The sequence below is a fragment of the Lynx canadensis genome, chromosome B3, assembly GCF_007474595.2.
Source record: "Lynx canadensis isolate LIC74 chromosome B3, mLynCan4.pri.v2, whole genome shotgun sequence".
Taxonomy (NCBI): domain Eukaryota; kingdom Metazoa; phylum Chordata; class Mammalia; order Carnivora; family Felidae; genus Lynx; species Lynx canadensis.
Genome location: NC_044308.2, coordinates 2,856,482 through 2,874,804, shown reverse-complemented (window position 1 = coordinate 2,874,804; position 18,323 = coordinate 2,856,482). Strand labels below are relative to the sequence as shown.

The 18,323-nt window shown below is 47.5% G+C and overlaps 1 protein-coding gene across 1 annotated transcript in view; it reads left to right on the top strand.

Moving 5' to 3' along the window:
• Positions 1-18,323, top strand: part of ADAMTSL3 (ADAMTS like 3) — a 351,345-nt gene that overhangs the window by 285,023 nt on the left and 47,999 nt on the right. The window contains exons 20-22 of the mRNA XM_032593550.1: positions 2,793-3,864; positions 9,845-9,972; positions 11,932-12,060. Of these exons, the coding sequence (XP_032449441.1) occupies positions 2,793-3,864; positions 9,845-9,972; positions 11,932-12,060 (1,329 nt within the window). The remainder of the gene's footprint in view (positions 1-2,792; positions 3,865-9,844; positions 9,973-11,931; positions 12,061-18,323) is intronic.

Here is an 18,323-nt window from a genome sequence, read left to right as displayed (position 1 = left end):
TTCAAATAGGCCTTTAAAATAATTGTAAGAGCTCTGTGTAGGTAGATATACAGATATATATGCAGACATGCACACATATACATACCCGGCCTTGTGACAACAATAGGCCACTGTTACGTATTTATAAAACGTGACCAGATAAGTAAAACTAGAAGCATCTAAGGAATAAGAAAGGAAGACAAGGCTAATACATGATTATGGCTTGAACTGGACTCTCCTCTTAATGCACGAGCACAGATTTGTCTCTAAACTTGTCGCCATAACAGCGATCTTGAAAAAGTAGGCTGGTCCATGACACCATTCTACAATCATCGGACAGGACATGAACTAATCCCTCAGAGTTAAGTGTGATGATTCCTGAGGCTGAGGCCAGAGAGAAATCCTCCTACAGTCTTCTTCCACAAGGCTCCGCATGTCGTAAAGACTTTGGCAGGATTCGCGCAGAAAACATGGCTGCTGCCTCTTATCTCTCCTTCCCTCTTGACCAGCAACATCCCATCACATTGTCCTTCAATAAAAGAAGTGGGGTCAGGAACACCTTTCTCTGCTGCCTTGGTTTCACCCAGTGGTAGGCGTGGGGGCAGTGGTTCTCAAACTTTGCTGCACCTTTCAGGCACCTGGAGAGCTTAAAAAAACTCGTAGGGCCCAGGCTGTTCCCCATAGGTCAGAAGTTCTGGGGATGGGTCCCAGGGCATCGAGATTAAAAAAAATAATAATAATGGATGTTTCTAGCAGGCCGCAAAGTTTGAGAGCTCCGCAGGCAGGAGCCACCTGACCTCCCCATAATCTAACTATGACGGAGGGGACACTCTGAGAGTAGTGTGACAGCGGGACCCCACTCCAGCGCTACAGCCGCCGTCGCTTCTGGTTGGTGGCACCCTTGCTGTGCACATTGTTGAGTTTTGGACAGCATCTCTGCCTGTAATAATGGATGAGCTGTAAATGTGAATCCATACATTTTTTTTTTTTTTGCCTGGTTTTGATCGCGGTTGAACAACAGTATGTTCAAAATTCTGTGCTACCAACTGAAAGAACACCTCTGTGCCTCAAGTGGCTGGGGTGAACTTGACACCCTCTGTGGAGATTGTAGCCAGTGGGAAGGCGGGGTGCGTGGCAGGTCGTCCAGTTCCACTTAGACCCGAGCTGACGATCATCCACGGGCAGAGCCCTGGACAAGTCCTGACCTGCTGATTCCATCTCTGTGGGGTTCGCATGCAAGCTCATTATGCCTGTCCCTCACCAAGGACATCCTCTGCCACAGAAATTGTGGGTCCACCCCTGTTGTTTTCCTGATCGCACTGGTCCCACCGCAGCCCAGCCAGCAGCTAGACCCTCACGGGGCTCATGAGCCACCCAGGAGGACTCCAAGAGTTATTCTGGAAAACTAGGGTCAGGCCTGAGAGGGCCATCTAAGTGGAGACCTACTCTGACTTTTCTCCTAGTGTTTCCTTGCCAGTGCCTCAGCCAGGAGGACCCCTAACCAGGATCCTTCAAGGTAATGAGGCCCCTAATCCCATGTCCTGAATCCAGCAATACCTCTGACCAGAGTCCAGTCTCTTCTATCACTCCCTGGTGCTCCCAATCCTCTGTGTGCCTGTGGACCTAAGCACATCATCAAAGAGGCCCCAGACTTCCCCCCACATCACCCCTCCCTCACTTCCAAGCCATCCCGGGGCACACTGAGGCCTTTCTGTGGGCTCTTCTTCCAAAGGAGAGACCTAAGGTGCCTCCTCTTTGGCTCACGGCCATTAACTGGAGGCCACATCCAGGAACAAGCTCGAGCCAGCCCTATGTCTCATCCCCTCTGGCACTGCCCTGCTGCTTTCTGGCCACACCTCCCATTGTCAGGTGTCAGGGCCACAGTGGTCGTATGTGAGAGTGTATTGTGTGCCCACTACTGTGCACGCATTTGGTGTGAATGCCCAACCAGACTTTCACACGCCTCTGATGAAGGCACTGGCACTAGTCACGTTTTCTGAATTGTTTCTAATGTTTATTTTTGAGAGAGGCAGAGCATGAGCAGGGGAGGGGCAGAGAGAGAGACAGGGAGACAAAATCTGAAGCAGGCTCCAGCCTCTGAGCTGTCAGCACAGAGCCCAACGCAGGGCTCGAACTCAAGAACCTTGAGATCATGACCTGAGCTGAAGTCAGACACTTAACCGGCTGAGCCCCCCAGGCCCCCTGCCCACGTTTTCTAGGCAAGAAAATTGAGGATCAGAGAGACCCAATGACTTGTCCGAGTGGCAGAGCTGAGATCCAAACTCAGTGCCCATTCTCTCTTTTCTTCTTAGACCACGTGCTTCTTCGGGCCCTGCTAGTTTAACAGACCCGCTCGGGTTGTCTGCCATTGGCCAGCCTCATAGTCACCTTAAGATCTTTCGGATGCTTTCTCTCACTTCTCCACTCTCCCTTTCTCTCCCATAGCTGAACGTGTCTCTGGCCAAGCCATGTATTAACTCCCCAAAGGCTCATACCTACGGGGTGGTGATGGCCCAAAATATCAGACATCCCCTTATCAATGGAAACGTTTAACATCACAGCTCCCCAAACCAGGGCTTTGCAAAATAATTTACGTGTTTTCATGCCCTTCATCCAAACTTGTGTTCCTTGCTGCTCCAGCACTCCATGTTTGTGCATACTGTTATTTGTGTTCTACCTGTCAGATGTTTTAAAAGAGGAAAGAAAATACAACCGTTGACTCGTATGAGCCTTGGAAGATTGCTGTCAGAAAGCTTTTATTATTGAGATGTTTGTTCGTATTTTCTTTTCTTTCTTTTTTTTTCCCCCTGCAGAAATGAAACCAGAGGTGGAGACAAAACCTGGTGAGCAGGGGCCCCAGATCCTCGGTGTCCAGAGAGTCTATATTCAGACGAGGGAGGAGAAGCGCATTAACCTGACCGTTGGGAGCAGGGCCTACTTGCTGCCCAACACGTCTGTGATTATTAAATGCCCAGTACGACGATTCCAGAAATCTCTGATCCAGTGGGAGAAGGATGGCCGTTGTCTGCAGAACTCCAAGCGGCTCGGCATCACCAAGTCAGGCTCACTAAAAATCCACAGCCTCGCGGCCCCTGACATCGGCATGTACCAGTGCATCGCGGGTCCTGTCCGAGAAACCATTGTTCTGAAGGTCATCGGTGCCGACAACAGGCTGGTGGCGCCCCCGGCCCTCGGAGGGCATGTGAGGGACCAGTCTGGGACGGACCACAACGACGCCAATAGCTTGGGCGCCACCTGGCAGAAAATGAGGCAATTGTGGGGTCACACAAATGAGCCTTATCCGGACAACGGCCAAGCTGATAACCAGCCTTTCCTGAGAGCGCTGTTGGGCCACTGTGGCACTTCTGCGGGGAACCGCCACTCCTGGGAGTTTAAGGATAAGCAGCTTGAAGCGGCCGTTAAGCAGGGAGCATACAGCATGGAGACCGCCCAGTTTGACGAACTGATAAGGAACATGAGTCAGCTCATGGAAACCGAGGAGGTCAGTGGTGACCTTGCGTCCCAGGTGATCTATCAGCTGGTGGCCGAGCTCGCTAAGGCACAGCCAGGGCATCCGCCATGGAGGGGCGTCCAGGAAGGGGTGCCTCCCGCAGCTCAGCTAAGGGGGACAACAGGAAGTGTGCCCCAAGGCTCGAATGCAGGAAACTCAGGCAAGCTGACATTCCAGCCAAAGGGACCTGTCCTCCTGAGGCAAAGGCAGCCCACCTCGGTTTCATTTAATAAAACGGTAAACTCGAGGATTGGAAATACAGTATACATTACAAAAAGGACGGAGGTCATCAACATCCTGTGTGAGCCCGTCACCCCCACTCAGGCCACATATACATGGACCAAGGATGGGGCGTTGTTAAAACCCTCAGAAAAGTAAGTAAAAGAATACAGTGTTCCGTTTGTCATACCTTCTTAATGGGCATCCCAGTTTTCTTGAAAAGGTTTTCAAATTCCTTCTCCTGAGAATGTGTGTCCAACAGGATTCTTTAGGAAAGAAACTTAAAAAAAAAAAAAATGTTAGGATGTGTTTTTCACATACAGGCTGGAATTTTAAAAATTAAGCCGTACTATCCCGATCATTGTCGTGTAGGGGTGATACAAGACTGGGTAGAGTCAGACTGAAGTTCAGCACGTATAGACTCTCTCTTTGCAGAGCAACGAATGTTTAAAAATAAAATCAATATGGGGCGCCTGGTGGCACTGTGGCAACTCTTGATTTGGCTCAGGTAATGATACCAGGGTTTCATGAGTTTGAGCCCTGCGTTGGGCTCTGTGCTCATGGCGCGGAGTCTGCTTGGGATTCTCTCTCTCCGTCCCTCCCCCGCTCGTGTGCTCGCGCTCTCTCTCTTTCTCAAAATAAATAAACTCTAAAAAGGAAATAAAATCGATAGAAGGCCTCAAAAAAGTAATCACCCTTGCAGGAACCCCGCACTACGTAGGCACTGCAAAGCAGAACTCAACGGGGCCTTTCTCTACCTAGGAGACAGGGCACCTCATTGGAGTTCACAAGAGTTGGCAGGGCAGGGGTTAACGGTTGTCTGATGAGGTCACTGAGCAACAGAATCCCAAGACTAACTCTTGGCCGGTGGAACCAGGGACCTGATCTCCTCAACACTGTCACCGCTTCCAGCATCTGTGTATCACACAAAGAATCGCCTTAATAGAAGGATTGAGAATCTGAAGTAGTTTTCTGTGTCATAAAATTCGTTGCCATCGCTGCAAAAAATAAGGATCAAAGTTTCTGAGATGTTCAGAACCCAATATTAAGTCATATATTTTGTATTATGACCCCGCACGTCAGCACAGACACATCACGTTTCCTTCATTTCACGTAAAAGAGCAGGGAACGGCAGATATTGATACATTTCTGTATCCTTCACTGTCTCTAAGTCTTGCTGTTTGTACACAGGACGGGGGACATTTTGCTTTCCCTTTATTTGCATTCAGAGAGCCCAAGCTGCCTCTGGGGATTGTTGAAACAAAAAGGCAGATGTTAAATTGTTTTGCAGACCCAGAAGGTACTTTAAAAATGCAGACTTTATTTTTATCGTGTCTTTTAGTGTGTTGAGCCTAAAATGTGAAACATCAGAAAAAAATCTAGGTAAAACTCAAGTTTTTATAATAAATTATTAGGCTGTCTCTTAGAATGAAAAGGTAGAGCAAATCTAACTTCTTCATTCCCCCCCCCGCCCCGGAACTCTGGACACAAGAGCGTTAAGGAAGTTTTCGAAGTGGAATAAACTTTGCAGATCAACTAACTAGCTTAGCAGTTCACAAATCTTTTGGCCTTCGGACCCTTTTGAACCTAAAGAACTTTAAAAACTTCTCTGAGAAGCCCAGAGAGTTTCTGTTAATGTGAGTTACAGCTATCGATATTTACCATATTAGAAATTAAAACAAAGAAACATTTAAAGTGTCTGTTTATTAATCCATTTAGAAAGAACCTTAAGGGGGCTCATGGGTGGTTCAGTCGGTTGAGCGTCCAACTCTGGCCCAGGTCATGATCTCATGGTTCATGAGTTTGAGCCCCACATCGGGCTCTGTGTTGTCAGCTCAGAGCCTGCTTCGGACCCTCTGTCCCCCTCTCTCTCTGCCCCGCCCCCACTCATGCTCTCTCTCAAAAATAAGTAAACATTAAAAAGTAAAATAAAAATCAGAGGAAAAAAATAAAAGAAATAACAGTAAGGAGTCCATTATGTGTTCACATAAACAATAATTTTACACAAATACAAGCAGTATTTTAAAAAAATTACTGATAACAATGGCATTGTTTCATATCTTTGCAAATCTCTAATGTCTGGTTTAATAAAACACAGCTGGAGTCTCCTAAATGCTTCTCCATTAAATCTGTTGTGATATGTTGTTTTAATTAAAGTTTATAGAGAAAATTTGGCCTCATAAAGACATGTTAGTTGGAAAAAGAAGGAAATTTTTATAGCCTTTTCAAACCATTGTGGCTATTCTTTAACACTACACTAAAACTGGACAAGGGGTAGTTTCTTAAATGTCAGTTGCCTGAGGAATCTAAAACCGTATTAATGAAATTTTGTTACTGTGTTACAATGGAATAATGGCTTATCTCGCACTTAAAAAATGTTTTTACATTAATTTTTTTGAGAGAGTGAAAGTGCGAGTGGGGGAGGGGCAGAGAGAGAAGGAGACAAAATCCGAAGCAGGCTCCAGGCTCTGAGGCATCAGCACAGAGCCTGACATGGGGCTCGAACTCACACACTGTGAGATCATGACCTGAGCCGAAGTTGGACGCGCAACCAACTGAGGCACCCAGGCACCCCTTATCTTGCACTTTTAATGGATCTTTTACGTACACATGATTTTATATAATATCACACATTAGACATTCGGAAAATATTGGCTCACCAGTTTATAGAGGTCTTTCAGATGTTGACGCGTTTCCTTGTACAATGTAAAAAGTATACATTTTCTGCAGTATCACTACTCATCCCATCAGAGAAGTCTTTGAGTTTTGGGAAAATGTCAAGTTCACAGTGGAGGATACTAATTTTCCAAAATGTTAATTTTCACCTGAAAGTTCGAATTTGATCATTGCCAACAAATACTGTCAGTTGTTTTCCTTGACTTGGCCAGCTCAATTTAGTTAAATTGTTAAAAATAGCTGCCACATGCTCAAGTCTGAATAATCAGTTTGTCTGAGAGCCGTTCTTTAAGTAAAAATGGGGTTCCATGAAAAAAGTGGCTAGTTTAGCTAGGAATTGAAACACGCAGAAGTGTTTGTGTGTACTTCCCGTTTTGTATACAGAATGTTAAAAATAGACATACTTGAGGGGTGAAATTTTGTAAAATTAGTAAGTCTCCCTGCTTCCATTCAGGACATTCTTTTTTTTTTTTTTAATTTTTTTTTAGTGTTTATTTATTTTTAAGAGAGGGAGAGAGACAAAGCATGAGTGGGTGAGGGGCAGTGAAAGAGGGAGACATAGAATCCAAAGCACGCTGCAGGCTCCGAGCTGACAGCACAGAACCCAGTGCAGAGCTCGAATTCATGAACTGTTAAGATCATGACCTGACCCAAAATTGGAGGCTTAACCGACTGAGCCACCCAGGCGCCCCTCCATTCAGACATTCTTAAGGGAAACTGTCATTTTTGTTTTTGTGTTAAGTGTGTGTTGGTCAAGAGCTCAGGGACGAATGGCATACCCTGGTGCCAGGATCGTATCCACCACTGTGTTTACTAAGCAGTGAAAATGTCAACACAGCAAAAAAAAAAAAAAGGTTCATTTTACACCTTGTAAGGAGGCAGCGGCTGAGAGAGTTGAAGGGATCGATTCACCTATGGCCACACATGTCCTTCAGGGATGCGGTAGAGCGTGGCCAGTTCAAGTAAATGTTTGTTGAGTTGATTTTAAGTAGTGTGACTTGATCACATGGAATCACCACGAGCTTCTGAGCCTGAGACTCCCGGAGGTCATTGGAAGAAAGGTTTTGACACGGTACTTCCAGCTCCAATGTATTTCTGCATACTTTAAGGATCAGCTGTTTGATATGGAAGCAATTCCATATGGCTATTAAAAGTTTTTAAGTTTTTTTTTTAATTTTTTTTAATGTTTATTTATTTTTGAGACAGAGAGAGACAGAGCATGAATGGGGGAGGGGCAGAGTGAGAGGGAGACACAGAATCGGAAGCAGGCTCCAGGCTCCGAGCCATCAGCCCAGAGCCCGACGCGGGGCTCGAATTCACAAACCGTGAGATCGTGACCTGAGCTGAAGTCGGACGCTCAACCGACTGAGCCACCCAGGTGCCCCAAAAGTTTTTAAGTTTTTAACAGAATAAACTAGTAAGATCCATTCTTACTTCCATGTTCTTCCTCAAACTTACCCGATTAATTTGCTCAACTTGCATTTAATTCCCTTTATGTAACAAAGGCTGTCACCTTCAGATATATTTTTCGGAATCTCGCTTTTCAGTTGAAAGAACTCAGAAATGGAATTATATTTTTGAGAGCTGCTCTCCAATGAGAGGAAAGAAAGCGTGTAGGCATTTGGATGCACAGTGTGTGCCATTATGCTGTTGTATTGTGACCGTTGATACATTCGGTCATCGGAGGCTTCTGAGAACTTGCTGTACAACTGTCACTGTGTCTGAAGATGCACAGCTGTGAATAAGATTTGGTCCCTGCTCTTGAAAAGATCACAATCTGGTGGAAAGAAATAGATATTTCATCAAATAAATATATGAACCAGAGCAGAAGGAGCCCAGAGGGGGAGGAGATAACTCTAGGAGTATTGGGGAAAGCTTTACAGGGAAAATTACATTTGATCCAGGATTCAGTGGGTAAGTTGGAGTTTGCCAGAAGGAGGGGGTGGGGAAAGGGTACCCTGAATATGGTGAACAACGTATGCAAAAGCTCGGGGTGATGAAAGATCATGGAATGTTCTGGAAACTGTTAGAGGTTCATTATGGCTGGAGCATAGGGTAAGCACCATGAAATGAGAGGAAATGGAGAAGTGGCCCAGCTCAGCTCATGAAGAAACGCAGCATTTATCGGTCAGAACAGCCCGTATTGCTAAGATCTGGAAAGTGGGAGGGTGCGGGGAAAAAACAGCTCATGGACTACCGATCCAGGTGATCTAGAAGCAGCTTCAAGTCATTAAGAAAAAATTAAAATAAAGCAGAACAGGCACCATTCTCCATTCCCTGAATAATCCCCTTATCGGTCAGGATACACCTGACCCATTTGGGTCCTCGTGGTATTACCTGCAGGTGTTTATGGGTACCAGTAATTGGGAAACCATATGGCGCTCACGCAGTGTAGACCTGATTCTTTTTTAACGTTTATTTATTTTTGAGACAGAGAGAGACAGAGCATGAACGGGGGAGGGGCAGAGAGAGAGGGAGACACAGAATCGGAAACAGGCTCCAGGCTCTGAGCCATCAGCCCAGAGCCCGACGCGGGGCTCGAACTCGCGGACCGCGAGATCGTGACCTGGCTGAAGTCAGACGCGTAACCGACTGCGCCACCCAGGCGCCCCGAGTGTAGACCTGATTCTTTTTTTTTAAATTTTTTTTTTTCAACGTTTATTTATTTTTGGGACAGAGAGAGACAGAGCATGAACGGGGGAGGGGCAGAGAGAGAGGGAGACACAGAATCGGAAACAGGCTCCAGGCTCCGAGCCATCAGCCCAGAGCCTGACGCAGGGCTCGAACTCGCGGACCGCGAGATCGTGACCTGGCTGAAGTCGGACGCTTAACCGACTGCGCCACCCAGGCGCCCCTTTTTTTTTTTTTTTTTAATTTTTTTTTTTCAACGTTTATTTATTTTTGGGACAGAGAGAGACAGAGCATGAACGGGGGAGTGTAGACCTGATTCTTAACAGCATGCTCAAAGTCCAGGATAACGCGGCCTTAGCATTGCCGCTTCCCCTGACTTCTTCCTACGGCGGTAGTGAGCTAGCAATTAGAGCCAAGCAGCGTTAACCAACAGTCTGCTCCCTTCCGGGGTGCAAATCCAAGCCGAAAAATCCACACCTGCGGTTCCACGAGGAAGGATTTGGGCCCAAAATGAGGGTTTAACGTCCTGCCAACTGAGGCTTGCTAGTTTGTCTTTCTGAAAACGTGGTGGGTCAAGCATTGTGTCCTTCCTCCAAAGTCCACACTCACGCAGAGTGAGACAGGAAGACGGGCTGTCCAAGCACCATCCGGCTGCCATGCCGCTGAGTTCCATCAAGCCCACGAGGAAGCCTTTTCCACCCTCCAGTCTCACGGGCGGGATCCTTGCCAGCCCAAAGTCTGATGTCATAGTCTTTCCCCGCGACGTGCCGGGGTCCCGGGGCCGTGAGGTACATTAAATGAATGCACCCCTTCCTAACTGTTCTGCAGGATCATCTTGGATGGAATGGGGAAAATGCAGATACGGAACCCGACAAAGAAAGAACAAGGGATGTATGGATGCTCCGTAGCTGATCGTCTGGGTTCCGACGTGGAGAGGTCTTCTGTGTTATATGCAGGTAATGCCCGTTGTTCAAACCCGAGCTTGGGGTTTTCTTTCCATTTTTAACATAAAACCGTAGAGCAGCAGTTCTCAAAGGTCAGCAGGAGCACCTGAGGGCAGGTGGTTTGTCAGAACGCAGAGTTCTAGGACCCTACCCCCATCGCTGGAGGTTCTGACGCCGTAGGTCTTGGATGGGGTCCAAGAGCTTATATTTTTCACACGGTCCCAAGTTTTACGGATGCTGCCGGCTTGTGGACCAAGTTTTGAAAACGGCTCATTTTGAGCTCGCCTTCCGAGAACTGGGAATGAATGAGAATTTAATTAGCAGTGTGGATAGTAGGGCCTTGTCATTTTTTTAAATGCCACCAGCCAGTGAAAGAGAACAATTATCCTTTGAAGATGACCGTGGACCTCCAAAGGCATAGCTCCCAAACCTTAGAAACGGTTTCGGGAAGTCGTAACCATAAATTAGTGTCTTGTCTTCGCGGGAGGCAGACAGTGTCGTTTTAGTATGAAAATGTGCTCAATTGTAAAGGAACACTCTTAGGTGGTAAGTTGTAAGCCGGGCTTCCTTGCGGCGAGCTCCTGTTCTGGGATTAAAAATGGAAGGAGACCCGTCCTCCAGCCCTCTGCCCTATGGGCTCTGGTATCTGTGGCTCACAGGGACTGAGCGGAGGAGAGGAGCAGTAGCAGGCATTAGAATCCAGCACGCAGACCGCTAGGCATTGAGCGCGGTAGCAGGTGCACCATAGCTCCACACGGAGAAGGTCGGACCACTTGATTTTCAAAGCTCCTTGAAGCAGAAGGCCTGACTTCCTCCGCTGGCTACATTCCCAAGGCAGGGCCTTCAGACCTCGATTCTCTGCCCCACCCTCCTGGGTTGTTCTCTCCTGTGAGCATCAGCTTCTTCCCAGAAAGCGTCTGTCCCCAGGTTCTGGAATTCCTGGGAGGAATGACAGTCCCCCTTGTGGCTGACAAGTCTCCCCTTAAGCCCGTCCCAGGACGATCCAGGTTCCTGAGAGAGCATGTCCCCTGGCTCCTGAACACGTGGTGACCAAACAGTCCACTAAAATGCCATTCTTGAGGGCACCAGGCACAGGTGACAAAACAGGTGAAGCAGACACACCCTCGCCTCCAGCAGCTCACACGCTAATGGCGGAGTAGAGAAGGCACTCGTGGCGGTCGTTCTCCAGGAGAGGGACGCTCTGTCAACACCCCCCTCTGGGCTGTTGTCTTCCCTGACCCTCGCAGGCTCCTGAGAGGCCCCTGGGCAACCGGCACCTTCTTCCATCTCAACAGCCAGCACCCTGTCCTCTTGTTCCGCTCAGGCGCAAAGTGTATCTCCTGAGTGAGTTAAGGAATGAAGCTGTTAAAAGTCCATGCTTCTCAAAATTCAGGGAAGTAAAAGCCCTTGAGCAGGTTCTTGGTTCTTGGCGACCTTGTCTTTGCTTACTTTTCCATGCAAGTTTTATGCAAGTTTTTTTCTCCCAAGTTTTCCTTCCAGAGAAGGAGTCACCTGGTCGCAAGCGCTGGTGTGTTTGACCAGCTGTGCTTCATCCTGCGCGTCGGGAAGTGTCCCTGCCCTGCCGCGCCTTCCTGGCTTCTTAGGAACTTCTGAGTTCCTTGTCTTTGAATTTGTTGGAGAGGCATTGATCCTCAATTTTGCTTATAAAACCAGAATAGCCTCATAGCATATATATGGTTGCGGCAGTGCACCTGTGGGTACCTCTTTGAGTGCCTTCATCCATCCATCCATCCCTCTGCCTGTCCATCTGTGCATTAAGCACCCCCAGGCTGTGTGTGTGTGTGTGTGTGTGTGTGCGCGCGCAAGTCCTAATGGGACACCATGAGGGATATAGAGAGAGCTGGATTCTGCCCCTGATCTCCAAGAGCTCAACCCAGTTTACCCAACGCCGCGCGCTTTCCCAGAGCAGAGCCTGAACCTAACACCGTTTCCCGCTCCCTTTGAATTAAGAGGCGCCTGCCATCTTGGCTATTGCGAGAAATACCAGCAGACGGGAGCACGGCCATCTGTCCGTTGTGGTTGGAGGCACCGTAGAGGCACCCCTGCAAGCAAACGTGACAATCCGCTGTCCTGTGAAAGGCAAGTGTGGGCATTTCCGTTGGGGGCTGGGGGGTGCCCACGGCCAGTCCAGTGTTGCCGGGAGGTGCCAACTGGCAATTTGGCATCTTCGACCTCAGCCTGAGTGGCTCAGAGGTCTGCTTTTCCAGGGCACCGACAGGAGATCTCTCAAGGGCGAGACCAACCAGGAGCCCGGTGTGTAAAACGGAATGCCCGTTAACCGGTTTCCAGGGAGGACTGTGCCTCCCTGGCACACTGACATGTTCCCACTGGCAAGACCGGAACACGGGACCTACACGGGAGGCCAGCTTCTAGTCGTGGGGCTGCTGGGTGAGCGTAAGCGTCAGTGAGGGGACTTGTTGGAAATTGTCAGATGTATCCTCCAGCTAGGCAAGGCCAGGCCTGGGGGTGGGAATGTCAAGGTCCCCTGGCCGACGCTGTCTGTTGTGGACTGTCCTAACGCGAGCGTGAACCAGTCTAATGCCTCGGTGGCTCCTTGCGCTTTGTTTGAGCCGGCAGATGAGCCCTCTTTCTAACCGACTGACTCATTCGTTCCTTAATAGAAATAACACTTTCGGTCTGACCTTGCCTTGATGTCTTTTAATTCTTGCTCTTTAAATCACAGATTGTTGAGTCTTAACCTGGGCCCACGCATCCCCAAACTGAGACGAGCATTCTGTACGACACCCGTGTCCATTTGAGGGGGTCAGTGTGAATAACTTTGATCAGTTTCTCAGGGAGACCTGTGAACCCTTTACAATTAAGATCTGTTTTAAGATGACTTGGCATAAGCTTGGGCATCGAGTCACTGCCAGGACGCCCGTATTTCCCTCGTTTCCAGCTTCTTCCAGGTTCTTTCCAGGTTCTTGTCAGGTACAGCCACTCGGGATGAGTCTTACTAGGCCGCGGCCCCGATAGGCAGGGTGACCCGGGGAGTCCTTGCGCTGTCCTGGGTAACACGGTGACCGTGCATGGAGGGGAGGGAGCCTAGGACACACGCGTCCACCTCCCTCCCTCCCTGTAATGGTCCCTTCCTTGCCATGTTTCCAGACCTGCATATTTGGCTCCACAAGCAGTGGAAATTTGCTAACCCCCAAGGTATTATTTTTCACCCCCTGGAAGTCCCTGCGGTGTTTGGCCTTACACAGACTTGAAAACTCCCTCCAGCCTCCCAACTGACTCCACCCACAAATATGTGAGTGTTCTGGCAAAGCGCGGCCACCGGTTACAGAATGGGCCGGCGCTCTCTGGCCTCGGCAAGGAGAAAAGCAGAACGGAACTTTGCAGTTGCCAAGCCGCAAACGGCTCGAGTTTCTACAGCCCTACACCTGCAGAAGGTTCTGCAAAATAGATCTGACTTCTATTAAGAGAAACCTCAACGTTTAACATTATTCCTAAATGTCTTACTTCCATAATGGTTTAAAGTCAGGCATCCGGGGGGATGAGCCGTTAAAAGTCGTCGTGGTGTATTATTTGCTGTCGTAAGTCAGGGGCTGGGTCCAGTGGCAAGTGTTTTCGCAAAGACCATTTGCTCCAGGGGGGTTTTATTCTCTGGGCCAGGCACCATCGGCACGTGGGCCATCGCTGACCTGCCCCCGACCCCGCAGCCCCTCTGCCCCTCCCTGCTGCACCCGCTGGGGCAAGGGCGAGGCTCCGTGCTGGGAGCACCCCTCCACCTCCCCGCTCCCTGCTTCCCCCTTCTGGGAGCTGCCCCATTTGGTCTTTTTTACCTAGCAGCCTTCCCCTGTGGACTGGACCCCAGGACTCCTCGGGAGTCCTTTCCTTCTCCAAATAAAACCGCCTCTTTGTGAGCTATGTGCCATTGCCAATAAACCTGAAGGGAGTTTACCGTGTTTTCTTAAGGGCAGAAGCCATACTAACTGAGCCTTTTATGGAGAGCCGTCTTTTTAAAGACCGATGGGGGAGTTGGTGAAGGGTCAGAAAACTTGGGCTTTCCAGGCAGTTCCGTCACTAGTTTGTATGGGACCTTCCTACCCTCGTCTCCACGGTAGGAAATATACCATGTTAGTGGAAGGAGGGACTTTGGGCTGCGTCGCGTCTAGCCCCTCATTTTACAGATGAGGGCAGTAGCGTACTTACAGACTTGAAGTCTGCTTCCCAAAATTACATTTTCCTATTGTAAACTGAGACTGCTTCCGTGAACCGGTGGCAGGTATAAATTTTCCTTTTGTTTTTCAGTTGCCCTTAAAATATTTTCCGCTAATTATGATGAGCTCACCTATTCGTACCTTTCAGACAGATTGATAGTCTTTTGTTAAATACTAGTATGTTTTATTTAATTCATGTATATAGACATCAAAAGTCCTGGTCTCTGCTCTTTCTTAGGTGATGTTTCTAATAACTGTATGAAATACTAGAACCTCAAATCTGGATGTTTAAAAGTTAGGCTTTTTTTTTTTTTTAAATGTGTACTTCATTTTGAGAGGGAGAGACAGAGCACGAGCAGGGGAAGGGCAGAGAGAGAGGGAGACACAGAATGCAAAGCAGGCTCCAGGCTCTGAGCTGTCAGCACAGAGCCCGACACGAGGCTCGAACTCACGAACCGTGAGATTGTGACCTGAGCCGAAGTCGGACACTCAACCGACTGAGCCACCCAGGCGCCCCTAAAAGTTAACTGTTGAAATCCGGAAATCTGGATGTTTAAAAGTTAGATGTTTTAAGTTGCAAGAGTTATTCGTCTTGCTCTTAAAATTTTTCTTTTCTTCTAAAACATGGAGCAAGAATTGAAAGTGTGTCCTCTCTGCCACCTTCTGGTAAGAAAGGAAAAGCTCATCTGAGAAAAATGACCCGTAAATCGTAATAGCTGGGTAGCTTTTTCTTCTAGTCTCCATGCTTAATGACAACATCCTTTATCTTATGATTTCCTGTGCATTCTGTGTTGCTTGTTTTTCTCTCTCATCAAGCGCATCAGAAGGTGCAGCTAAGCCGAGTGTCTGCTCTCACGTCTTCTTGTGTGTCAGGTTCCTCGTGACACCCCACACTGGAAGTTTTTTCTTTTTTTAAAAAATTTTTTTTAATGTTTGTTTATTTTTTTGAGAGAGACAGAGACAGAATGCAAATGGGTTAGGGGCAGAGAGAGAGGGAGACACAGAATCCGAAGCAGGCTCCAGGCTCTGAGCCGTCAGCACGGAGCCCAACGCGGGGCTCGAACCCACGAACCGTGAGATCACGACCTGAGCCGAAGTCGGTCGCTCAACAGACTGAGCCACCCAGGCGCCCCCCCACACTGGAAATTCTACTTATGAGGGTGGCCCTCTTATCAAGGCAGAGACACAGTTAATAGAATGTATGATGCAGCTTTGTTTGTAATAATAAAGAGCAAAGGGGAGAGGGAGAGATTAAAAGCGAGAGGAAAAAAAATGTGAAAGAAACAACCTAAATCCCTCTCCGCAGGAGAAAGAGTCCGTGAAAATATATTCATCTCCTTGAATACTATACAGTAGTAAAATGAATAAATTAGAGCTACTGGTGTCAACATTGATAAATCTTTAAAACGTAATCTTTCAAGGGGCGCCTGGGTGGCTCAGTCGGTTGAGCATCTGACTTTGGCTCAGGTCAGGATCTTGTGGTTTGTGAGTTCGAGCCCCGCGTGGGGTCTGTGCTGACAGCTCGGAGTCTGGAGCCTGCTTTGGGTTCTGTGTCTCCCTCTCTCTCTGCCCCTCCCCTGCTCATGCTCTCTTTCTCTTTCTCTCACTCTTGAAAATAAATAAACATTTAAGAAATTTAAATTATAAAGCATAATTTTTCAAGAAGGGTACTAAAAAGACTCGAGGGGGGAGAGCATCACCTTTTCCACAAACGGGCTAGTTCTACTGGACATCTGCTTGTGAAAAAACGTAGTGGAAATCCTACCTCAGGTCATATACAAAACATAACTCACAGTGAATTGAAAACCTAAATTTAAAAGCTAACACTATGAAACCCTCAGCATAAAAACAGGCACAATTCTTTGTCACCTTGGGTTAGGCGACAATTTCTCGGGACGCAAGTACCAACCGGAACGAGTAGATAAATGGGTTTCTTCAAACTGAAAAACTTTCAAGCTGCAAAGGACATTCTCAGGAAAGCGTCGGGACATCCCACGGAACGAGTGAAAATGTCCGCAAGTCATGTATTTGGTAAGAGAGTGTCCAAAATATAAAAGGGACTCTTGTACCTCAGCAATAAAAAAGACAACCCCATGTAAAATGGACAAATGATCCGAATGGACATCTCTCCAAAAATGTGCAGATGACCAATAAGCACATAAAAAGATGCTCGTTGTCATTAGTCATCACGAAGATGTAAGTCAAAACCACAACGAGATGCCACAGTCCACGCTGTGACGGCTGTAATCAGAAAGACAGATGCCCAAAGTGTGGAGAATGTGGAGCGGTCAGATCCCTGTTGCCCCGCGGGTGGGAATTTAAAATCACGCAGCTGCTTTGGAAGTTCCCCCAAAAGTTAAACCCAGAAATTCCAGCCCTAGGGGTATATACACCCAAGACCAGTGAAAACACACATCCCCACGAAAACTCGTGCATGGGCGTTGACAGCAACAGGTAGGAGTAACTTCGATGTCCGTCAGCTAACGAATGGATCAACAACATGGAGTATATCCATCCGATGGAATTTTCTTTGACCATAGAGAGGGATGAAGGACTGATACATGCTGAAACACGGATGGATCTGGAGAAATTACGGTAAGTGAAAGAAGCCAGACACAGAGATCACATATTGTGTAATTACATTTCCATGAAACGTCTAGAACAGGCAAATCCTTAGAGACAGATAAGAGGCTGCCAATGACTTTCCAGAGACTGGAAAATGGGGAGTGATGACTAACAGGCACGCGTTTCTTTGGGGGGATGAGAATGTTCCGGAATGATAGGTTAGTGATGGTTGCACAGCTTTATGAGGATGCTAAAGAAATCACTGAATTGAACACGTGGAAGGGTGACTTTTATAGTCTATAAACCGTATCGCATCAAAACCGTCATCATAATACCCACACTATGATAGAACTACAAAGTTTTAAACCCTACAGCACAATCATGCTATTTATCAGCATATGAGTATATGGCAAAAATGCACAGATATTCATGGGAAGGACATACTCTAGTGTCAGGATTTTTGGTACTCCTGGGAGAAAAGAAGGAAAAAGTTTGGGGAAGGAAATTTAGCCCGGCTCTAGGGCCTTATTGCTTAACCAAGAACTAAAGCAAATACTAAAGCTCGTCCAATGGGAACATGCACTCATTTTGCATACTAGACCTGTGGTTATCTGTTCTGCTGGTATTTTGGATTCCCCTCCCAGCCCTGCCTCTGCCGTGCTGTGAGACATCCAGGCCTGTCACCTACTCACCCTGGCCCGTGGTTTTCAGTTATAGAATAAGGGATTAGGGCATATGACCAGCGAGACCCCTTCCAGCCCTAAAATCCTATCCTGGACCCCTGGTCTTTTGCAGGAATCTGGGACAAGTGGGAGGAAAAATAGGAAGAATGCTTGAACTAAGATGCCTACCCAGGTAGGGCTTAGCGCTGAGTGCCAACAAGTGTCCTCACCCAGTTTTTGGAAGACGGAGGAGGGAACCCAGTAAGGAAATCTCTCTCTGAATAGCCAAAGGGGAGATGGCGGGGAGCATGGGTGACATGGGCGAAGGGGATGAAGACGTACTCACTTCAGTTCATGGGGATGAGAAGTACAGTCAATAATACTGTGATGTGTTTATTGTCCTGAGCATCTCCTAACGTGCATAATTGTTGAAACACCAGGATGTACACCTGAAACTAACTTAATGTTATATATCAACTATATTTCAATTACAACTTTTTTTTAATGAGAATAAAAGAAGTAGATACGATGTCCCTGTCAAGGACCTCCTTGGGCTGGAGAGCACCAGCCCAAGGAAAACACGTGTACCTCTATTATGACTCAGAAGCTATGGTTGTGATGAAAAGGAAGGAACCAAATAACGTAAGAATCTGTGGCCTGGTGAAACCAGAATTTGATCGTTTGAAAAACATCTTTCATTTACTTACAAGCTGATGTTTAGGGCAAAACAAGTTAACTGGAGGACAGTTAGTACAGAGGGTGATTTGAAGCAACTTGGATGGAAACCAGTCAGGCCTTGGTCTCCAGAGCTAAATATGAAGGGACCTTGGAAGTCTGTGAATCCAGCCCTTACGTTTTGAAACAAGACCCAGAGAGGAGAGACCTGATCAAAGTAATGAATCCAGTCCACGGAAGGGTCTCGGTGAGAACCCTAGCACTGCCTCTGAGG